General features: G+C 35.6%; 1 protein-coding gene across 14 annotated transcripts in view; it reads left to right on the top strand.

Moving 5' to 3' along the window:
- LOC121874218 (probable phospholipid-transporting ATPase IA) overlaps positions 1–25,922 on the top strand; it is a 124,792-nt gene that overhangs the window by 97,103 nt on the left and 1,767 nt on the right. For 10 of the 14 annotated variants that reach the window (XM_042378255.1, XM_042378261.1, XM_042378262.1 and 7 more), the window contains 3 exons: positions 9,843–9,922; positions 16,627–16,748; positions 20,113–25,383. In XM_042378255.1, coding sequence (XP_042234189.1) covers positions 9,843–9,922; positions 16,627–16,748; positions 20,113–20,166 — 256 coding nt within the window. In that variant the 3' untranslated portion in view covers positions 20,167–25,383. Of the gene's footprint in view, positions 1–9,842; positions 9,923–12,491; positions 12,579–14,120; positions 14,196–16,626; positions 16,749–20,112; positions 25,384–25,922 lie in introns of those variants that run through there. The other 4 variants (XR_006090380.1, XM_042378250.1, XM_042378254.1 and 1 more) reach the window with 4 other exon arrangements.

The raw sequence follows: 25,922 nt of genomic DNA, 5'->3' as shown, positions 1-25,922 counted from the left end.
GTAACAAGTGTAAAAAAAAAAAAAAAAAAAACCAACAGATTTGGGGCCTTGTTGTGAAAGGTGATTATTATAGCAAAGCATATGTATAACAGGTGTGTGTGTGAGTGTGTGTGTCATACAGCTTATAAAAGAGGCATAATCAGTGGTTACTCTCTTTGTTTTCCTTTCTTTCTAACTTGTTTGTGGAAGGCAACATCTCAGGCACTTTTTGAGCAAGGAAGCTGATATTTGAACACAGTAATGACCAAGTGCTTTGACTACTTTACACCACCCTAACCCCATTCCCTCTCCAAGGTGTAAAGAGTGTGGGATGTTACACATTGTCCTTTACCACTACAGATTTTGGGTTCCTGTGTTGTAGCCATTTGGTATTAACTGAGAAAATACATGAAAAAGTAAAAAGTTTAAGAACACACCAGTCACCCCCCCTACCTCACTCCTCCTAAGTGGCTTTCTCCTGCGTCCCACCTCATATTTTACCTTATTACTGCCATAGGGGTATCATCATGCCCTGTACTGTGTGTGTGTCTGGTCTCTCTTACTTACCTAGGCTAATTTGTCCGCTAGATTTCTCCCAAAGATTTTTACCGAATCTCTATATTTCGTCCATGTGCAGCACAGTATCTCCTAAATGGTATTGTGTGCAGGGATGAGGCCGGCTGATAGAACATAACTCGTCTGTAAAATTTTATCTGCCAATTTGATTTATTTTCAGTTTGTTTTTTATTATACAGTATTCTAACTTAATGATAGGTTTATTGTACGTGTTTCACTCAGTGCCAGTCACAGTGCCAGTGTACTGTAATGTATATTTAGAGTTTTATATGGTACAATTTATTTTCTGTTCTGTGATAGGTGGAATTGAATACTTATCCAACTTAGCATTTGATAGATACCGTAGATGGATATAATTTTCACCTTTTTAGTTTGTAATAAATAGATGGATATTTTTAGCTGTCTATTTAGTACCGATAGATAGATATATTATTTAAATATTTTTCTCACTGATGGACGGAATATTTTTTTTTATTTGCCAAGTGACTATTAAACCACAGAATCGGGTGCCATTTTCTTATTTGTTCCCTTCATTATGTTATGTGCATGTAACTCCTTCCCTCGTTCAACACTAATACACAGTACAGTATTGACAATCTGGGGGAGATTGCCTGTTTACCTCTTTTATTATGAGTACAGTGTAAATGACACTCACATACAGGGTACTTCATTGGTGTGTTATTTTTTATTTCCATTTTAAATAATTTTCTTGGAGATATTGTAGGATGGGAGATAATTTTACAGTAGCAACTTATTACTTACAAGTACAATATTTAGATAACTGTAGAGTAGAGTACCAGATGTAGTTTATATTGTGTGTGTGTGTGTTATGTACTGTTTCGTCTCTGCAAACCTACACTGGGGTATCGTACATACATTCATACAATACAGTGCATCCTGTAATTGCGCCAAACTATGTGGTAATACTGCAGATTTGGTTTATGGATAAGAAATAGTTAAATATTGCATGATTAAAAAGCATCATGATAATGAAACCATGCACAAAATTTCCTGTAATCCAATATATTACAGGAAATTATATATGGAACTACTACTGTACAGTATATCTTTTTTTATGTCTTATATGAGGAAATCTTTTTGGCCGTTGTCCATCTGCTCGTCTTCAACTGACCAAGACTCTGAAGGCAACTCCTGAAGCATTGGTTGATGAGTTTTGTGTCCTGATTTAGTTATCATAGACAGAATATAATCTGTACAGGTATTTACTTATTTGTCAAAAGCATTTGCTTATTGTCATAGCTGAAGGAGGTGTAGCTTGTGAGACGTATTTCTGCTAACACTTGCTAAATCCCGAGTCTACAGGTTGTGGACAAACATCTTGGGTCATCTTGTTGAGTATGGCGCAGTGGATAGTGTTTATCCTGGACAGTTTTTATCTCTCTTATCCTTACACTATCACAGGTAATCATTAATGCAAGACTGTATAGTGCCTATAGTCCCTTGTTATGGTGCTCGTACAGAAAAATGACACAATATAGCATACAGTATGCCGTTTTGGTGCGGTTACTGTAGTTATGTGATAATTTAAGTTTGTGATAGTCTTATATGGTCACAGTGCTTTATGCTTAACTTTCTTTTTGTCTTTCCTGTTGATGTCCCCTTTTGGCCACAGTTTTGGTGTACAGTACAGTTTGTGATGTTGTGGCTTCGTGTTTTTACTTGGACGTTTGTATACTTTATCATCTATTTCGTTGATTACAGAGTCTTTACGTGTACGACTTGTCCACCCTGTGTATACTTCATGTGGTCATTGTCTGTATATGTGACTTTCTTGTACTATACACAGTACAGTACCCTCAAGTGGTCATGGTTTGTACTCTTTATGTACCTGTCTCCTGGAAATAAACTCAAGTGGTCTTAAAGTGATGGTGAGTTTGTGTGGTGAAGTTCTATTTATTGTATATCTGGTGCAAAATGTAAGTTATGCTTCAGTTTGTGTGAGTGTATGTGTGTGTGTGTATTGTGTTGATGTAATTGTGAGGCTCCATCTTGGGTCTCTGTAAGCTCTTGGTTTTTTACAAATGATTTTGTCCTAGTCAATCACATCAATGGGTCCAGCTGAAGGACATACCTGTATTTGCATTGTGAAATGGTTAAGTATGTTATAATAAGTTGAAATTTGTGGAGAAATAAGAAAAGGAATATCTCAAAACATTGCAGTGCATAAACACTCACTGCTGGGCACAACATAAACAATGGCAACCATGCAGACTGAGGCGGGAACATTGGCCATCCTCCACTCTGGCTTACACTCTGCGTAACTAAGTACAGTAATTGTACTCTAGCAGGCGACAGCCAACGCCATTATAACAGAACGTTGCACTACAGTACTTTATAAGGATACAGCACCAGATTTATCAGTAATGCTATAATGAAACCACACTAATCAAAGTGAATATACAAGGACATCCTGTACTGGATGACGTCTCTAGGGATAGAATAACACAACTGTAAGCAATTAAATTTGGAGAAATTTTCAGCTGTGGAGGCTATTATTAAGGCAAAAAAAGTATTAATTATATTATTGAGAATATGTAAATTTGCACGGGAAATATTGATGTACAAGATGAATGGTTGAAGACGAGTATATTGAAGTATACTTTGTTATGAGAGAAACAATAACCACATCAAATATTGTACAACTAACATAAAAGAATTAATCTCTTGAGTGTCCTGGGGAAGATACACATTAGGGTAATACTGTACAGTAATTGAAAGACGAAAGAATAAGAGAACATAAATAATAAAACTGAAGGACCACTGTATACAGGAGTATACATTAGATCTTTGAGTCGGGATTGGATACAAGACAGTGTTGTTTTATGATGAGTAAGGTTGTTCAGTATGTTTGAAAGGTTGACTATGGGTAAAGGTGGCTGAGACTACAAATTGTGAAGTGAAGAAAGGAGGTGAGAAAGATGACAGAGGATGGGATGGTAAAGAGGATGTACAGAGTTAATGTAGGGGCCATCGTCAATGGAAGTTAGCTGTAGGGACAGTGGCCATCATCAGTGGAAGTTAGCTGTAGGGACAGTGGCCATCATCAGTGGAAGTTAGCTGTAGGGACGGTGACCATCATCAGTGAACGTTTCATGATCCTTGCGTTTCATTCTTGTGCATATGGAGGCGGAGTAGAGAATCCTTAGCTGCCAGTTGGGGGTTAAGGTAAGGAAAATGGAGATGGCAAATGTTACATGTAGGAAGAGAGTAACCTGGAGACTCTGCTATCATGGTCACCCACTTATAAGGACCCCTCCAGTAAAGGTGAAAATTTATATTGTGTTCTGGAGTTTGTAGAGGAAAGAAAAAAAAAATTTTGATATTAAAATTTTAAGGGTAAAAATAAAACAATGGATTTATATTTTATTTGTATACAGGTATTTAAACCGACCTTGGCGAAATCTGTTGCTGTTTGAAAGAGATATTGTTATCAAGGTTAGATACATTTACAGGTACTGTATACACACATACACATGCCTAATATGTCTTTATCCCCTCTGGTGGGGTGGTAAGGGAAAATGGAAAACATCGCTAATAATATATGGCTGTTATTTCTTATTTCATGGGATGGTACAGTACTGTATTAAAAGGGGGATGACAGTTAGCAGGTGATTAGTGGAATGTTGGAAGGAAGAAGGAAATATACTGTTGTGTGATTTGCCCTGGTATAGATTTTACAAAATACAGTAATGTATTCTGTATGTACTGTGTATTTTTTCTTAACATTCTTGAAAGTTTTTATCTTGCTGTAATGTATGGTGTGTAGATTGGTGGTTATGAAAATTGCTGAGTGTGCAAGGATTACTTTTCAAGGAGGGAACCCAGGCATTCACTCCAAGCTTGTACAGCGGTAACACACGTATCTCTCCTTGCCAATACATCTTGCTTAGCTCAGACACACATGAGAAGCGTGTGACCCTCACTACCAAACATCACAGGTTTCCCAGATCCTGGTTTCCTCCTGTACTAACTCTGGGTAGACCAACCAACTGAACAGCTGGTAAGCAGATAAGTGGTGGAAATTATTTAAAAAAATATAATAATAATAATAATAATAATAAATACATTTTCTTCCATCGTTGAATACATATCTATAAAATTTCAAGTTTCTTATAGTACAATTCTGTGCTACGTTTCAGTGTCAGGGAGAATTTTCTTATCTATGAAAGGGGATTTAACTTGCTTAGACTCATTCATATAGACCAGTTCTAAAATCAGTCTTGGGTATGAAAAATGGTAGAAATGATCAGAATAAATCATTACAATTCATTTGTGATTTTTTCTTTTCTTTTCTTTTAAATCTTATGAATGTTATGAACTGATGTACAGTACTGTAATAAAAGATTCACTGCAACACTGAGATAGATCTGGGAGGCTGTACGCTAATAATAAAACATTCCTCCAGACCGTCAAATGTACACAACATACAGTATCGTAAATCTCATCATTCAGCTTTTTTTTTTTTTAGCTGATTTTGAGTTTAATGACAAGTAGTCTGTGACCTTGAGGCACTATGTTGGTTTTTTTTGCTCAATTTTCTTTGTTGATTAATCAACTTGCTGCATAGAATAGATGGCATACTGTGTATTATTTTTTTCATTTTTTTCATTTGTTGCCTTGTTAACTAGCTTGTAGGACAAACCTTAAGGCATTGCTGATGCCAGATGCATGATGCCATCTTATCAAAATGATCTCCAAAAAGTCAAATAAAGGTTACAATTAATATATGTTTTCTTATCCAAATACAGTTCACATATTATCCTTCCCTCCATTGATCTGTTATAGTCTAGTACCTTTACCTGCATGTTAAGAGCTTGGTGCTCAGCTGTCATCCACACCTGATGTTTTGGTTGTCACAGGAGGTTTAGGGTACAGTACTGTATCTGTTAGTGGCTTATGCATTCCTGTAGTTCCTCCACACCCATTGTGCATGGTTCTTCTTATTTATTTGTGATTATGACTTTTATATACTTGATATTTATTTCATTACTTGTGTGAATTTTTTATTTTAATTTGGTATTCATTACCCATGGCTAAGTAGATGCTGTGAGTGCTTATATGGTGAAGGGAATACACCGTTACAGGTTCCAGTGGAGATGGCTGAGCTAGGAGCCGTGCATTTAAGTTAGCATGCATCAGGTAGCACAGCTATGACCAGGCAGTGATCAGTGTTGCTAACTTAACAGAAAAGTTGCCAAATTTAGTGAATTTCAGGGCCTCTTCAACAACTAATTGGATTGATTTCAGAGAATTTGTTTAAATTTTAGGGTGATATTACTGTTGTTAATCAGAGACTTTTGCTGAGAGCGAAGTTTAGTGAATTTTAGCAGTTATGTCAGTGACTTGAGCTGTAAATGATGGCAACAGTGGTATTGACCAAAGCCCATATTCTCATAGATCAGTACAGTACAGTAAGTTAAATTTTCTTACCGAGTAATAATGTGGGAATCTAAATAACCAACTCATTTATTCATTCACTTAAAGGTAAATAATTAAGATATCACAACAATGCAAACATTACTGCAAAATAGAAATCTCTGATAATTTGGGCTGATGGTTATACTGTAGTGAGAGAGTAACTTGCTACATTGAGATGGATCATGGTTTGTACTGCAAACTGCATTACCTCATGTAAATTATTTCTCAATGGAGGAATTATGAGTTGTCATACAGTATACAGTTACTGGAACATAATTATACCATTTTTCTACATAAGAACAAATTGTAACTTAAGAAGATAAATTTTAACAAAATATTCAATTGAACATTATACTACTGTACTCATATATATATTTGTTACCAGCATCTAATAGTCGTGTTGATTTTATAATTATAAAAAGTCCATACAACACATTTTAACTTCTAACATCAAATAAAAAAGTTCTAGATATTCACAATACTCTCTTGTTCATCTGAAAAATAGTTTACATACCATGAACTGAATAGCTTGGCTGACACAATGAAGCAAAATAGTCTCCAGATATTGTGAGTGGAAATTAATCCTCGGCTGGTGGATCACTAACACCAAACTCCTTCTGCTGCCTGCTAACTGTATACATCCCTGAAACTTTCTAATTCTCTTTAATATCTTATATAAAATTTAAAGGTTAAAGTCATCATCGTGTGTATGGTTGGAATATTTTAGTTTAACAGAGCTTTATTGAGACAGTTAGGTGTTTTGTGCTGCGGTGCCCTGACTCTTGTACTCTATTTTCTTAATAATTTTTTCCATTAAATTTATTAATTATTTTTTGTGTAAACTGTTATTTTTACATACCAGAGATAAACCATGTGTTTTATCTTTAGAGATGATGTGGTAATAAGTTGTTGGTGTGCTGTAGTATGTATTAATGCTCATGTTAGCAGTGGTGGTCATGTCTCTACTGTGTTATAAAGGCATTTACTGTATTTTGTGCATGTACCTCTTTGGTCATCTCCTTTTATATACTCCTGCTGTTTTATTACTATATAATGGTTATCTCTTAGTGTATGTGTGCGCCATTTTTATAATTTTGTTTTAAATGTTTGTGCATGAGGTGGGAAAACAGATGGGCTACAGGTATTATGAGTTGGTGATGTCACTTAGTGGTGGTGTAGTCAAGCTGTGCATGGTAATAATGTACTGTACTGTATCAGTGTCTCCCATCCTGTAGCTGACCACCAACCTCAGTGTGGTGGCCATAAAGTTGTAACCCCCTCAGACAGTATCTGTGACTGTCATGAGTTGCAGTGTTGCAAGAGATGAGGAAGGTTGTTACTCTCTCCCGTAGTAGGGGTGAGAACCTTGAGGTAAGTCTCACCATCCCAGGCATTGTTCACAAGAGGCACGCCTGCCACTTTATGTCTTGTTGTGTTTCATCTGCATGGGATCAGATGCTTGCTGTCTCTATATACATAAACATACAAATACTGTATGTGTACTTTAATGCTGCTGCTACAATATTTGTCCTTTAAAATTCTCAATAATAAATACATTCCTGGTAATGTATTCAACAAGTAACCTTCCCAAAACTTTACAATATCTGTGTTTGAAGATAATTGCTCTACACTGTCATTCACCTGAAACTGATCATTGTTAATCTAGAAGTGATATCTTAGTTTTCCTTTTAAATGGTCAGCCATTTTTCTTCCTACTTAACTTCCAGCCTGCCAGTGTCTGCATTGCCACAGAAGCCGGTCTTTAACTGACAGTATAAAATTATATTTTATTCTGTGGGATATCTGTGGTTGTTTCTCTATGTCCTTCTCAAAGATTCTAGTCTGCACTTATTGTTGTTGCGTTTTGATAGATTTCTGCCATGCGGTAGAAAACTCAGCCTGTATTATCTCCCAGTGGCTTTACTTATAGGTTCTAGAGATTTTAAATTGTCTTGCAACGTTCTGGTGACAAATAACTGAAATTAGAATGATCTAAAGCTACTACTAACTTATAAGTACTGTATATTAGAATTTCAATTGTCCTTGATTATTGACAAATCTTATTATTCACTTCCTCAATAACCTGCAGCCTCTCAGTGCAGTAACACCAACACTCGGTGTAAGGTGCCAACACTGTCAGCTAACATTGAGATACCTTGTATGCCTAAGGACCTAGAATAAGTAAATAACTATAATACATTTTTTTAAGTTGTTTACTAAAAGGAATATATTGTATTGTACAACAATTTAAATTTTCAGTCTTAGATCATCAACACTTGGTACTTTATAAATGAATTAACTGATGTTTTGAGATATTTATGGCAAAACAATGAACTTAGCTTTTTGCTTTTAGAACATTTTAAACAAATATAAAAAAGTAATCTTTAATATTAACACATAATATTAAATTTAGATACTTCAGTTTTAATCGTAGATGCAAATTTTTCACTTCTTTGCTACTGTGTGAGTGTAATGCTCCTGTTAGTATTGTTGAATCTCCTGGAAATAAACTTCATTATTTGTTATCCATGTTAGTGTGGATACTGAATGCTTATCATATGGCAGGAGTGAATCAAATAAGCTAACTGTAGCATCACACACACAGTAATGTACATGAAGGGGAAACTATTGAAGTAATGAGCTTTGTGTTTCATTGTTGTGATAATGTATTCGTCTTGTGACTCATTATTGTTCATCAAAACACTTTGTCTTCTACTGACTCGCTTGTTCATCCTTATACTCTGTCTTGTGACTCACTGTTGTTCATCATAATACTTAGTGTCGTGTCGATCACAGTCATGGCTCAAAATACCCATCTTCCTGAGGCTCTTGTAGGAACATCATGACCCTCTATCTGGTGTCTGTTGTGCTTCCTGTGGTCCTGCAGATGTTTTACTGTGATAACATCATTTTTCTCCTGAACCTTTACTGTCTGGGTGTCTCATATTAATGCTTCCAGTCTTACAACAAGTACAGGTGTTGCATCTTACGTGTATAGGTATTCTTACAGTTCTGGATAGTATCCTGAGGTTTATTTTCCCTCCACTGATTATTGTGCACAGACATGCATGTAAGTACAGTACAGTCACCCACAAAAGTCCTGTCACCTCTTCTTCTGAACCACGAACCCCAAAATTCAGACTCATGAATCCGAAGCATTTATGGACAGAAAAATGCATTATTGTCTGCTGCTTCAGGTTCAAAAGTCTGACTCTCGGGGTTTGTGGTTCAGGAGGAGAGGCGACAAGTCTTTTATGGGTGACTGTACATAAACATACTGTACTTCCTTGAGTCACACATTCCAACAATCACATCTACATATACCTGCACATGCACAGATAATGGTATTATACTGTATATTAGTTATAAAATCACTGACACAATGATGTACAATATTCCAGAGCCTATTACAGTTACAATCTAGTGTAAATATTAGTCTTGAAATATATTTGTATGATCGTGTTTGTATGAACCTCAGATAGTGGGGATTAAACACCATTGATTTAAATATTTGTAGGAAAAATAGAGTACAGATGTGTTATCTTGGCTATTACTGTATACTGTATATGTCAGGTAGTTGCCATGTCCCTATACAAAAACAGAAGGTTTTGTGAAATTGTAGGTTAGCTTAGTCAGTGCACAGGGTAAAAGATGTTATCTTCCTTTCATCTCTCTGCTAACTTACTCCTACGGTGACACTGGCAGGCATACAGTCAGTACCTTCAAAGTGCCACCAATATATAGAGCTAAAATCCATGTTTAATGAGATCGAAATCTGTGTAATGTAGTTTAAGCTAGTGAATAGTGTTTAGTTGAGCTTCCCTAGTAACAAAGTACTGGCTTTTCAGGCTCACCGAAACTGCTCGGCTGTTGAAGAATGTTTTCCGACGCACTACCACACGCGTCAATCTGGAAGTAGAGCTTGCCCGTAAGTTCCTGGTCCTATTATTTCCTAGACTTGGTAACTGACATTCCTAATCCATATTATGATGTAATTGTAGTAGTGGCCACAAGAGACCCTTAGGTAGCTATTGATAAACACCCCCTGGATCTGACTGTCTGGACTTCACCTATAAACTGACTCGCCGCCAGGTCTTGTGAGTCATAGTTGGTTTATGTCGGCTATTATGTGGTGGAATTGGTAAGTTAGTTGATGGTTCCTTGCAGAGATTATTACTGCATCTATTATCATATTATTCAGTAAAGTGACCACAGACTTAGGAACTACAGTAGTCCACATTTAATGCAGTACGTTCTGTATCTGTTGTTAGAGTGAATATGTTTCCAGGATATAGAAGGTAATAATGAAAATATATACTTGTACATTATAATATTCTACAATTCTGTTTGTTCATTCTCCTGTAAGTGTTATTACTGTAATTTCACTGTGGTAATATTTTCTTTGTGTAAATTGTATTAATGACATATGTAAGTAATGTTAATTTGAGTGAATATCATTATTATTGTTGTTGTTTTTATTACAGGTATTATATTGTATTATCTTATTACTGTATCTCTAATTCACATCTTTAGGACTGAGTGTTTGGCTAACATGTGAATTATGTGAACTAAAGAGTGACTTATATCATAGGGCCTGGAACCATGAGCCAAATATATGTGTACAATACAATATTTCTGTCTGAACCCCAAAACCATAAACATAAATTAAACATGAACACAAGGTTAGAAACAGAAGGGAGGCACATGGCTGCACAGTTTGGTAGAAGGAGACTATGACTAGCATTGTACATCACTGAATTCCTTTAGAAGACAGGGCATCCACGCCAAACACACCACAGTACTTATACAAGCTAAACTCACCTACTCACACCAGATGCTTTCACACCATTCATAAAACTCATTTAATAACTCATATAAGCTAATTTTGTCTATTCTAAATTCAGATATCTTTAAAGAGGGATGATAGAGATGATGAGAACATGTACAGTCACAAACAAAAGTCCTGTCATCTCTTCTGCTGAACCACGAACCTAGAGATTCAGACTCTTGAATCCAAAGCATTTATGAACAGAATAATGCATCAGTGTCTATTGCTTCAAGTTCACGAGTGTGAATCTCGAGGTTCGTGGAGCAGCAGAAGAGGTGACAGGATTATTGTTCATGACTGTACAATGGTATATGTTGAGACTGGGGGGGTTGATGCTCATTTGAATTGGGTTTGAAAAAGTCAACAATCATTTTTGCATTCTCTTTTTTTAGGTATTGATAAATACTGTACAAATCTGTCTTGAAAATGGGATAGCTATGAATATCAATATGAAATTTCCATAAATCTATTTTTTAAATCTTCCGCCATCAGCTTTATGAGTTGGGTGTGCGTCAGGTGCCTAGAATGCTCATCATATAATAAGTCTTTTGTTTTTCATTGTACCATTGTGAGCAGAGAAAGTTTAAAACAAAATTGGTTACTATAGTCTGTTCACTCGAACTTTGCAAACTGAAGCCTTGGGTCAGTTTGTAACAAGGCAGTTGATTGGCTGGCAGACGGACACGGGAAAAGTTACAACAGCTCTTTGGTATTTAATTCATCGTATTTATGTTATGATATTCTAAGAACACAAACATGATGAACAAATTCTGAGATTTAAACTCCTCTTCGCTGCATGACATTCTTAAAGAATTCTGACTCTTATACATTGCTGGACTTATGATGTGTACATCTCTTGTCCTCTGAATGTATATTAACCCTTAATTGGTGGCCATTACTGGTGGAAGTTACCTGTAGGGATGACAGCCATCACCTGTGGAAGTTTCATGTTTCTTGCTTTCCATTTTTACCCATATGGGGAGGAAGGGCTGGAGTCCTTAGCCACCAATTAAGGGTTAAACAGATTCTCTCATGCAAAATCTCCTTTAGACTCCAATCACTGTGTGACCACTCATGAAAATAATATAAGACATTATACCAGCAGTAACCAAAACATTAGAAAACATCTTACTGCATGAAGCAATTTGATTAGTGTACAGTAATCTCCTTGATAACTGTTGCTCCACTGCAGACATCACCTTTTATAAACATTAACATTAATTTTGGCCAATTTAATACAACTATAATTTCAATAAGTCATAAACCTTTTTAATACATGAAGTAAGTCTTTTTCTGAGGACAAATTCCTTGACACACATAAATATCAATTTTAAAAATCTTAATGCTGGAGGCATATTTTATCTTTTATTTTTGTGCTTCCACTTAAGTGGCCCATTGCTTTGGACACATCTGTATTTATGACCTTCTATACATCTGTCTTTTATTGAATTCCACTGCTTGAAAAGAAAACCCTGAAGTGATTTAATATAAATTAATTTGGTTGTACTCTTGATTATTTCAGGAGTTATGGTCCTTTTCTTTTGACTTAGCAGCCAGTGGAGGCATACAATCACACATCTTGTTTTTACTTTAATTTATTCATTTTTATATTTGTACAGTAAATTGTTTTGATAGCTGATACGTGCCCTTGATCTGTCTGTCATACTAGGTGCTGTGAAGCCCAACATCCAGAGTTTGAAGGGATCTGATGGTTCCATCCCCTATCCTGCCTGGAGCTAATGTCCAAACTGCATTGGTAGTGATGTGCTTTCCTATTCTTCCTGCTCGATTCACCTGTTTACTTGAGCACCTTTCACTTCCTCACATTCTGTCTCTCACTTCCTTACACCTGCATTTGTCTTCACTTTAGAGCCAATTATTCAGTGGGTTCACAGTGTCCATATAGCAGACTTGGTGCTTGTCATGTGATGAACACATGGGTACAGTTGTCATCCTCAGTGCTAGGGTACAGTCAGTCTGCCTCAGCTACCTCCTTAGTGTTGGGTCTGTTGTAGTTCCCAAACTGAACTGTAACCTTAGCAGTACAGTAGTTGCCATATCTAAACAAGGTATAACATTTGTAGTGCACCATTGGACTGACCCATTTCAAACTATTTTATTTTATTTTATTTTTTATCATCTGGATATTGAAGTCTAGTGTTATAAGAGAAGCTAATTTTAGATGTTTTGCTTGTTTGTAAGATAACAGTATGTATGACAAAAGAGAGAGCTATCAAAATCTGGGTACAGTACAATATTCTTTTTGAATTTTTCTGTCAAAGTTTGTGACAGATTATGTAATAGTGTCACTGATTTCACAAACTGGCAAATATGCAATTTTTTAGTTTTGAGAAAATTGCCCTTGAAAATTAAGTCTTCAAGGGTGATTTTATCAAAACTAGAAAGTTGCACATTCGCCAGTTTGTGAAATCAGTGTTGACATAACATCAGCTTTATATTTTAGTTACCAATTAGCATCAATATACACTAGAGGAGGTCTCGACATTCACGTTGGTTATGTCCCTGCGATTACCACGAGTTGTGAATTATGAAACTGCACATAATGAATGTTTCATGTTGTTTTTCCTCCTTAACACTTCACTACGGAGACTCCACTATGAGTATTTTATTTGGTTAACTCCCAGGCAATTTTAGTCAACTCAGAGGGGGACCTGTACACAAGGGGTTAATGTTCAACTAATCTATTTCTTCCCATCATTGAGTAAATTATATCATAATATTGCCTTCTCTTTTATATTACTTTATGTCCAGAGTGACCAGGTACTTTTCTACTGTACTGTACAAGAATTTATGTGTACTGGATTTTACCATCACTTTATTTCTGAATTTAGTTTATTTTGTTTTGCCAGTTATTTCATTATACAGTACCGTACTAGGTCCTGTGTATTATCAGGTACTATATTGTACTGTACTGTATTTACATTAAGTTCTTTTTTTTCTTGGCAATACTGTATACTGTATTCTTAACATACAGTAGCTGTTTTTCATTGATTCATTTTATGTATTTTGCCATGAATGAAATGGTTTACTGTTTTCTTTATATATCACTGAAATCACATAAAACCGTACTGTATTGTGTACTGCAGTGTCGCATCTTGTTTACTTATATGGGTCATTACCTCCAGTGTTGTATATTCATGATTCACTTTAATGTTTCACTGTATAAATGACCCAGTGATATATAGTACACACTCTGTAATCTATTTTCATTCACATTTCCATCAACATTATTTAATAAGTTTGCTAAGAAATTCCTTCCCATTTTTTGTATGTCCAGCAACAAGCAGCGAGTCACAGCCACCGCCACAGAGACTGATATATATTGTAGATGAGATGCAGCTCACAATGAGGTGTAAGAATTTGGGCTTCACATCTCATTATGTTTATAAATCTTATTAGTGTAGTGAATTGCACTGAGCACAATATTTTACATATGGATATGGTGCAATGTGTGTTTGTGTGTGGTTTGTGTTGTACTTACCGGTGTTCTGTATATAATATTATGTAAACTTATACTAACCATAATGTCCCCTTTGGGTATACATTTACTACATGTGTATAAAGGACAGGAACTAAAATTTTTATACAGTGGCCACAGAACTGCTTGCTGGTGGTGCAGATGTAATGACCTGTTTTTTATATTATTAAACTATAGGAAGAATTTTAATCAATTTATAATGCTGATGTTAATGCACAATAACTTAGTTGATTTGTTTAACAGAAAAATTTCTGACCAGTGTGAGACTCTTTAGTTACCATGAAAATGGAGGATTAATCCTGAGATCCCACTTTATAAGTGAACCTACAACTAGTTGGCTTGTGTAAAGTGCACACCTTGCCTTCATGTTGAAGACCCAGAAGACCCTCGTATTTTTTTACGGGAATTAGCCCACCCGGCACAGGTCAAACGACCCACAACGGAGCCTGAGGGGCGAAAAAAAAAAAACGGAAAGAAATTGTAAATATAGAAAAAAAAGGTTAAACTGTATTAATCTACACCACGAAGATGCCGGAAAACCAGCTTTTTAAAGTGAGACAGATTGTAAGAGCATGGAAACACAGAAGAAGGCAGAGCATTCCACAGTTTGGCTGTGTGAGGAAAGGAGGTACTATAACGGGTTATTCTCGTGTGACCGACATCCACAGAGAAACGGTGGGCACCGCGGGCAAGACGTGTGTTACGAACCCACAGCCTTGCTGGCGGTACACAGGATGCCAAATCCACCGAACATTGCCCGTTAAAGTACCTGTAAAAGAGAGAGAGTGAAGCAACATTGCGGCGAAGAGAAAGGGAAGAGAGATTGTCGACTAAAGGAGGAGAGTTAATAAGACGAAATGCCTTTGATTCCACCCTATCTAACACTTGGACAGAAGAAGAGCCACCCCAGATATGAGAGCAGTACTCCAAGTTAGGATGAATGAATCCCTTATATACTTGGAGCAATTGCTCAGGAGTGAAGTAGCTGCGGCATCTGTACAGCATTCCCAACTTTCGGCTGGGAACTGACCTGATGATTAGTTCACCCTTCTCTATTACAGCCATGGTTCTTACCTCTTGTTCATGCCTGTATCATACATGGAACAGTCCATTTTATTATAGATGTGTCATGTATGGAACAGTAATTAATACATGTTTCAAATTATCCCACTTGAAATTCAGACCACTAATATGTATGCAACAAACCTTCAAATGTCAGGTTCTGCCACACTGGATTCCAAGCACAATTACCCTACCCATTCCAAGAGTTCTTGAGCTGCTTTCTAGAAAGCACTGAGACTTGTATTGAAAATTACGAAAGAATTTCAATTCATGGTGGAAAAACAATGTTTGAGCACTTGTGGGGAACTACTGTTTAGAAAAATAATTCACCAAGACTAACACGGAAAAACTGTGATGGACAAACATAAGAGAGGACATGAAACTCCATTCTCAGTCTGAACAGTATCTGGGTGATTGTCAGCCCCCTCAGGCAGAGGAAGAGTCTCTCTCTCCCAGTCTCAGGAATAAACACTTCCCCTGCCAGTGATTTCATTGTTTCTCTTAAACTCACAAACAGCTCTATGTCCCCAACTAAACATCAAAGGATTTGCAGCACAAGTTTTATTCTAAGGCTGCGGCCGCACTGAGAGCGTGGCAGGCGGGAGTGGGCACGTGTTGTTGCCAGCTCGCGCCTGCTACCAATGCGCCCACGTCTGTGGGTTTCAATGCTGCAAAGTCTTCCGCACCCACCCGCCCGCCCGCTCTCAGTGCAGCCGTGGCCTAAGCCAAAGAAGCTGGAAAGAAAGAACATCCCTGTACAGCCATCTTCTCAGTAAGAACAACACCCATACTCCAGAGGAATGACTTGAGCTCAACCAACTCAATCTTATCAAAACAGTATAGAGAGTAAGCTCCTGAGAAAGTTCATCCCCTGATCACAAATCTTGGAATATTCCAGAACAAGATAGAAGACAGGATCCTCAAGTTGAATTAACACATCTTCTGAGGAGCTCATCAACAGCTTTTAAAGATAAGCTAAAGAGGTAGAGTTATCCAGAAGTTCAAGGGAAAATAAGTTGTTTAGCCATAGCAGCTCTGAGAGAAAAGCTCAACAGAAGCAGATGTGTACCATGCAAGAGGCAGCTGGTAAGTAAATGGGGGAATTAATCCTGAAATCAAATATGGTTGAGCCATCAGACCTCAACACACCTCTTGCCTTTAATGACAGCTGTTAATTTTAATCTTCCTTTAAGAGCAATTTTAGTAGCAGGGAGTCATGAACTCATCATTTTGGTGTTCCCAGCCACAAGTACCAAGGTGTCCTGGGTTTCCAACCTGAAGACTTGGTATGCAACATCACATGAGCCACCTAGTAGAGGGCATTGGTTTGTAATGCAAGTCAATGATGGACATCAACCAAAATATGTAAATATTCCTTGGTACCAGAGTAACTATGGTCCACACCACCTCATATGATTGTCTGACGCACATAAGCACCTTCAATGAGAATATTGTACAGGAGCAGCAGTCATTTAATAACCACCTAAGAATGATAAAGGTGCTCATGCACTTTCACAATTTATCCTTGTATATAAATATTTGTTTATTAATATAAAGTAAATTAAAGCATCTTTAGGTTGATGCACAAAAACTAATGTAATGTAGTGCCAGATTAACTTGTTGTCTTTTATTTAGGTTCTTCAATTGCCAGGGGGGAGTAACACTTGATCAACCTTACTTTCTACAACAGACAACTTCTAGATATCAACTTCAGTCATTAGACTTAATGATTTACCCATTCAGTCATAAGCTCAGCCTATTGTTTGCATTCTCTGACCATAAAGTTCTTTAAAAAATGAGAGAAAAAAAAATTGGCCTTCTAAGTCAGTTAGACACAATAATAAAAGCAATAAAGCATCAGAAAAGAAAAATTAATCCTGATTGGCAGCAGCGGCTCGCCCCGAACCAAGTCTGATAGCCTGGGCCACTGTCTTTCCTTTATTGCCTAGAGCTGACAGGTTCTTTAAATATATAAACTTCATCATATTCCTCTATATCACTACAGTACTTTCCATCAAAACTGAGTCTAGTTCTTGCTACATCACTGTGTAATTGTGTTTGTATCTGCCAAACATACAGTATCACTTTCAAGGCTGCCAGTTGTGCATTATGATAAACATCTTTCCACCATGGTGTTTGTAGGGTAACTGAGCTGTTGTTAATTTCCGAGGATAAATTATTACTGCTGATGGCATATGACATCATTATATGTCTCATAGTTGCCCCAGGATAGTATATGAAATGTGGAGGAAAGATCAAAACATATGTCATATATCCTGAGGACACTGGTTACCAAGTGTATGATTTATGTCTAGGACTGAAAGGGTTAACTGAGCCTATTTGTACTAGTATCACCTTAAGAATCTGTTAAATAGAACATTGTTGAAATTTTAGATATACTATACAGTACATGCACTGGTTAGTTATGCTTCCAGACACAGTATGTTGTAGCTAAAATAAAAAACAATTCATACAAGTCTGATAAACCATTTTTATTGTTTTTAGTTGATTTGACCACAGATTAGAATATAAGGTACAGTATTGTACTGTACTGTATATATTTTAGATGCACAAATTGTGTTGAAATATTTAGAATCCAAGGTAGAGAAAGTCAATTTAGAGAAGGTTTAATGTTTTCTGTTTTGATACTCTTATATTTTAAAGCACATGCACACACACACACTCACAGTACAATATAAACCTAACTTAAGGCTTAAGAGACTCATGCATTACCATTTAAGCTTCTGAGATGAAAACCCAGGAGCACTTAACACTGTTGGCTACTGGCTAGATAATTTGGTTATGTTTTCAGATGGTGTAGGATTGGGGAGTGCAATGCTACTTTACTTTAAATAGAATTTGGAATATATTGCTGCCTCCATCATCCCTCTACAGTATTTAACTTACTTCAGGTACATAAGTTACCCACATCACTTGTAAGGTTATTCTTAAATCTCACTTAATCTCACTTATAACAGAGTTTGGATTGGATGGCTCCATTACTCTCCTCCTCCTAGTAGATAATGCTGAGGATGGGATGAAACTGAGGATTGGGGCAGGGTCTGGCAGTTTGTAAATGAGGCCACATGAGGATCACAGAGTATATATATATATATATATATATATATATATATATATATATATATATATATATATATATATATATATATATATATATATATATATATATATATATATATATATATATATATATATATATATATATATATATATATATATATATATATATATATATATATATATATATATATTTATTTATTTATTTATTTATTTATTTATTTATTTATTTATTTATTTATTTATTTATTTATTTATTTATTTTCGTGTGTGTGTCTTGGTGACTAAGCATTAACTCACAGCTTGTTGTGATATAGAGAAACCTTAATTTTTTCAAGCACATTTTTATTTAAAAAATTAATGTAACATTAGTGACTGTAGTACATTATAGTAAACCTCTGTTATCCAGTACTGTACAGCAGTATACAGTACATCTTTGTGGGTAGTGAAGATGAGGTTAGTACTGAGTACATTAGGGATGGTGTGGTCAGGTCTGTTAGATTAATACTGTTCTGGTGTGACTCACCTCGGGTTTATCTTTATGGTTATTGCTATACTGTATAGCCATTTTAATTTTCATAAAAAATTAACATTTATTGAGTCTGCTACAGTACTTGCCAATTTCCCATATATTAGTGTGTGCTTGCATGTTTTACATTTATTTTTTTCCAAAATCAAAATAAGTACAGTACAGTAAACCCTCATTTTCACAAGGGTTTGCTTTCATAAAAGATCTATCTCAACATTACATCATGTAAATGTAAATCCAATAAGTAATAGGAAATGAGTTGGGTTTTGGTCACAAGTGAAACATCCACAACATCATTGTTTGCTTCTTTATGTTGTACAGTAGAACCAGCTGTTACACTAAACTGCATGATTATACATGAAGCAGACTGTGAAAGTGAGTCGCATAAGCCTAACAATCTATTAAAGGCAGTGTGGAGACTGTTGACCAAGCCTTTGGCAAGCACTGCACTTGACCACCATCATTTTATCCACCTTTGATGTTTCATACCCATTTACCTCTGGGTACATCTTGTACTACTGTAGTTAAAAAAATTAACCATGTATTGGATATTTATTGTGTTTTACCATGACAAGAGCCAATATATGTGCACGGTACTCATGGTGTCCCACCACTACACACTCATAGAATAGTTAGTACTAATCTCACTACTTCCTGTTTTTTATTACAAGTCTGTTCTGTGTAAATGTTGTAGTGAACAAGATGGGAGAGGCAGCCCATCACCATCTGCCCCAACATTACACTCTCACACAATATAGTAACAAGTGTAGTGTAGTGTACATACTATAGTGTAGATTAGGTGTAACTAACTGATGGGAGATAATGTCTGCCACTCACCATCTTCAAGCAAATAACCAGCCATAACTATTCACCAACCAGATAGCTAAGCATGGTGGCCAGTGGCCATCACACACCTTCACTGCCTGACCTGACATTATGACGTTATTGTCTCATTTCAAAATACACTGTACACAGATACCTGTAAAATTCTGTAAATAATAGAGAGTAGCGAAGATCATGCATAAACGAGGGTTTACTGTAGGAAAAAATATACAGTACTAATTATAATTTATCAGTGACAATTCCTTTCTTCTAATACTGACTTTCTCTGTCCTACAACAGATGGGTACGCATTCTCTCAAGAGGAACATGGAGTCATGGGTCAATCAGAAGTGATTCGAGCATATGACACAACACAGCCAAAGCCGGGCGGCATGTAAGGTTTACCAGGGAGTACGACACATCTCCTGCCAAAGTCAAATTGTAACCCTTAGCACTGATGTGGTGCAGCAGCAAGAGTCAGGGCACAGTTGTAGGCAAGTATACACCGTCAGATAAATAAATTAACACCTAATTGCACTCTTACTATATATTACTGATTTTTAAATAGAAAAAAGGGAACGATTGACTCTTTAGGTAGGTTTTGTAATTTTGAAGTGTTTGGAATTCTTACAAGCAGTACTGTTCAAATCAGTTCTAGTCAAAAGGTATTATTAACATAAAAAAACTCACAAGTATTAGTTTGCATTATAGAGCAAAACATTTTTACTTATACTGTATATCGCTGTAAAGAATTTGTTTTGGCAACACTAACACTTGTTTATTATTATTGTTATCATTATCATTTGTGTAAGAACATCCAGTACAATGTAATATTTTGTACTTAATGATATAGTACACTGTATTGTTAAAGAATGAAATACTCCTAATGAAGAAATCTTATAAAGTGAATAAAGGATATCAGTTTATAATATTAATTCTAGTTACTGGGTTCTGTGGGCAGTTAATGTGATCCAAATGATGAATAATCTAGTCCAGTACTTTCTGACTTTTTACATGTCGGCGTAAATCTGTTCAAGCATTCAGATGGCAATGTCTAGAGTCACCAGTGAAGCCTGTACAATTTACTACCTTGAGTATGTGTGTATATATATATATATATATATATATATATATATATATATATATATATATATATATATATATATATATATATATATATATATATATATATATATATATATATATATATATATATATATTAAAATATTAATTTAAAGGTCACAGTAAGTAAGTGTTACAATAGTAAAGTAGTATTTAAGTCAGAGTTAGGATAACAAAAATGCTAATTTCCTACAAGTAAGTAACTGAACACTCCATCCTTACATTTAGTACTGTCAGTATCAGTTATTAACAAGAAGAGTGGTGACTGCGGCCCTCGCCCAGCCTCATGTAAGTGTGAATTTTCTTTATGCGTTGACCTTCCCTGATGAAGGCCACAGCTTTTAAGGCTAGATGTGTGATGTTCAGCTGATTTGTCATAGTTACTTTGTGCTGAGTTCAAACTGTCTAAGGTGTGTCACATGTTGAACCCCCATCCTCATGTTAAATCACAGTATGTTCAAAGAGCTTTAATATGTCCATGGAAGCTTTTAATTAACTTTTATCTTTTACGGTGCATTAGTCAGTGTGTTAGCTGTACTGGCAGTGATTTACATGTCCAATGGTGTAACATCATCTGTTGATATTATTGTGTACAAGTTCAAAGTTAATGGAAAACTGTCACATAATATCATGTTCTGGTAATAAGTATATGTACTGTATACCAAAGTGAAATGTTTGTGATGAAACATAGAGAAAATTTACAGCAAGTTAAAGAACAGAAAGAAGAATGGTGGAAAAGTTGACAGAGATTTAAGGATTACAGATGAACCAGGGACAGTGAGTGATGATGTTGAAGTAGAAGTACTGTAAAGTATTGATGTTGATGTCTGTTGAGAGAGTGGGGCACACAACTCGTTAAGACTATTATGTGTATGAACCTGGTGGTGTGGCAAAACAAATCTCTCTGAATGTACAATCATAATGGCATTCTAGTAACAGTAAGTTATTATGGATCTTGTTAGTCTTGGTGAATTAGTCAGAACATATTATAATGTATAGTTATTCTTATGTTCATATTCATCATATACTATATTTCATGTTTTGTTTTGTTTTATAACTGTATTTCATCGTGGATAACTTGCTATTTTGGGATACATCAGAGCAGCAAGTGACATGGTGAATTATAGCACTCTTGAGTAATGGTTCATTTTAGGGGTCATCATATGCATGTTGAATTGCATGGAGTGTAGTGAAAATTTTTATCTTAAAATAAATTTCACTTCATCCTCTACCATACTGTTCAGAACTAACACTGTATATATATTGGGTATTTGTTCTAAGGTAAACTGTTATTAAGGTGGAGCTTCCTTTATTGAAGTGACTCTCATAGATTGTATTGATGTTACAGTTGAATTTTATAGTCTATGAATGATCTGTACTACTGCCTCCTAAAGTTCTGACAGAGGTGAAGGTTGTGGACTTACAGGTGTTTTGGACTGTGAGTGGAATTGATGGATGTGGAGACAATTTGTAATCTCTGTCAGGCCAGTCATGTGTAAGCATAACTTTATATAACTTGTTAGTACAGTCCTGAGCAGTGATAGGCTCAGTATGGTAGTTAGTATACTTGTAATCTACCTTAGGATATATAAAAATGCACACAGTGGGAGTGGCACAGCTTGTATGTTAAAAGAAAGATTGGCACTGTGTCTTCTTAATAGGGTGCTCCCATTGACAACCTTGTACATAAGACTTAATGATGATTTATGATCAGCTGAGAAGACTGAATATTTTGAGTAAAGTAAATTTAATCAATAATTTCCTATGGATGCTGGTTGTTGTGAGTCATAGGGTGAAAGGAACTAACTTGGGCAACATTTTCCTCCTACAATGTTGAATGGGCAGCCCTACGGCAAAGTGATGTTACATCACTTAAGGGGTATATAACTTGACCAAGCTGGAGTGCACCATAACACCATCTGCCAGTTCTCAACATCTGTGGGTTCAAACCTGCCTATGAGGGAAGAGAAGCACTCAGTACCTATATGGTGATGTAGCTTAATGAAAGATGAATATTTAAACAATTGGAAAGCTTATAGAATGCTAATAATTTTGTGTTATTATTTCTCTTATCTTTTTATGCTATATATACCCTCAATTTTGTTTGCAAATCTTTGAAACACAAAATGCTATCAAATTATATTGTTGCTGTAAAACCTGATATTATTTATTATGAAAGTAGCATTTGTTTAAATCTACATTCTTACAGGAATTGTTACCACATTCCTAACCTTGACCTGAAGCACCTTAGAGTTTTAGGATGACTCGGCACTTACAAGTAACTACGTCCTTTTTATTTAGTCATCTGCAGTACAGTATAGTCTAGCTGTGTTCTTTGTAGAGGATTAATTTGGCCTAGTGAAAATTATTTTGTATTTTAGGTTATTACATATTTATATTGCCCAGAGCTGTGTGAAAAATCTTACGTAATTGAAGTTAAGAATATCATCAGACACAATGTATAATGATGTCATGTAGACCTTTTGTCCTCCATTGCTGAATTTCAAAAATATTGTGAGAATTTTGTAATCTTTCTTGTATTGAGTTTAAGGAGTAAATGTCTGACAAGGATAAAATGCTCTGACTATAGTGGTTGAACATATTATATTCATTTGACTCATGTGGTCATCAATAAGGCACCATATGTCACTATTCTCCACTAGTTAAGCCACTTGGATAGTACATAAATCAGTAATGGAAGTTAGACTCACATGTGCCTATAGAGATGACAGTGATATATGATTGGATCTATCAGCTTATGAGAGTTTTGCAGTTGAGACACTGAACTTTCTTAGATTGTTCCTTTTCATAGAGGAGTCTGATACCATATGTATTTGTGTATTGTAAGGTGTAGTTCAAGCAGCCGTTTCCTAAAGTGCAACGTGAATGGCAAATATGAAGTTACGAAACATTCCTTATCTTCGTTCATCACAGAGTTAACACCGATGCCTATTTGTATTTTGCAGTGTACGGAAAACAGATGAATCATTTAAAGATACATATATTTTGCTTACAGTTTTATTACAGTAACCACCTGTCATAATAAAGTACTGAATATCTAATAAGTACATATGATACACAGCTCATGGATCCCCCAAGAACAAATGTCTGTATCAATTTTAACAATAACCTTCACTTGTAGTTCTCATGCCTGCGGATGAAACATTTTTCTCATAGGCAGTTTCAATGTGGTGTGATATATGACTTACGTTAGTGTTGTATAGTACTGGTGGATGTCTGTCAATGTGCGACACTGTACTGTGGCTCATGTTCTGACCTGTAATCTTGTATTCTTCTACAACTGTGGAATGTATTTTGTCAAAGTCATTATTTCACCCTGGAGATGTATTGTGTACAGCCAAGTTCAATGTACATGCAATGATTAAATTTGTGACCAAGTTCACAAGCCAGAACCAGTATCGTGCTCTCGGTTCCATACCATGAGGAGTACAGTATCAAGAGGACAAGCTTGCTGAAGCAAATGTTGTATTTCAAATTTTATCAGATAAATTTTTATTATGTTATGTGAAGCTTATGTGTTATGATACACTGTACATCATCAGGGACTGGTTAAAGATGTCTCGTCTCTTCAGTATGTTGGAGGAAATGTAGGGAAGGCAGTAAAGGATGGCCAGCTAACATTCTACAAATCTTAACTTACTCATTATGGATAAAATGATTTATTCAACCAGGCTGCATTTAGACCATCTAGAATTATCCGACTTGAGTTTTTGTTAATGCATCTGTATACAATTTCTGCAGGTTATTTTAAAAATGGTGTATTTTTCCTCTTCCCTTGCTGTTGTATGTGTGTGTCTGTGTGTATGCATGTCAGTATGTATATGAGACAGTCATCTATGACTCCAGCTGTCCTGTGCGTCTTTCAACCATTTTGTGTAATAATTGGGCACTGAAGATCAAACTGTTTCTTGCTCCAATGCCCACAGTTCTTTGAGATGAATTGTCAAACTTATGCATCAAAAATGATAGATAGATTTGTCACCAAACTGGGTTTATTTCATTCATTATCTTTGATATCACACAATTAAAATGTATGGGCCATCAGGATCCTGTCAAAAACAACACCTAAAATAAATGTAAAAAAAATAAAGACTTCACTCGGTATTGATTGAGTTTAACTACCTAAGAAAGGTTTTTTCTTTTTGCATAATAAACTGAATGTGTACTACAATGATTTCCAATTTTAGTTCTTCAATTAGATTTATCTGTATTAATATTTACTTTAGAGTATGGTATATGGCAAGATGTACAAATATTCTTGCATTGTACAGTTCATGAATGAAAAACTCTTCATGAATGATGCTGTTAAATTGTGAAGCTTCATTTAATATTTTTGTAACATTCAACTTGTTCAATATATTTGGGCAGGTCTCAATATTGTGTTGTGCATGTACTGAAGAAATTATCATTACATGGTTATAAATCTAACACATTTGTTTCATTATCATGTATTGGACATAACTTATATTGACATGGAATTCAGTTTTTCAGATAAACTTGACAAAACTCTTAATTCTTATTTTTTTATTCTTACAATCTCTCTCCTGTTGTATATGTGTCCATAATCATCTGCTGTCACTCATTCATTCTGTCCACTGATCAAACCATTTAATATGAATTTTGACTTAGATTAAAATTATACATGAATTTATTGATTATTTGGTATGGTAACTATTATTGACCCCTTCTATTAAGTTATTTACAAGGTAATTTATCATACTCCTATTTTTTCACATAAAAGTATAAAAAGAGAAATTTGACAACGTGTGAGTTTTAGGAACATGATTTTGATACTTGAGATATTCTTTGCTCGACTTCTCAGGGAGGTAAACCTGTGACCACGACCATGAAGCTAAGTAGGAGCACCATTGAGATGAGACAGGTAGGAACACCATTGAGATGAGACAGGTAGGATCACCATTGAGATAAGACAGGTTGAAGCACCATTGAGATGAGACAGGTAGGAA

The sequence above is a fragment of the Homarus americanus genome, unplaced genomic scaffold (genome assembly GCF_018991925.1).
Source record: "Homarus americanus isolate GMGI-L3 unplaced genomic scaffold, GMGI_Hamer_2.0 scaffold49667, whole genome shotgun sequence".
Lineage (NCBI taxonomy): Eukaryota > Metazoa > Arthropoda > Malacostraca > Decapoda > Nephropidae > Homarus > Homarus americanus.
The sequence above is the reverse complement of the archived record's forward strand: the minus strand, read 5'-3'. Positions and strand labels throughout refer to the sequence as shown.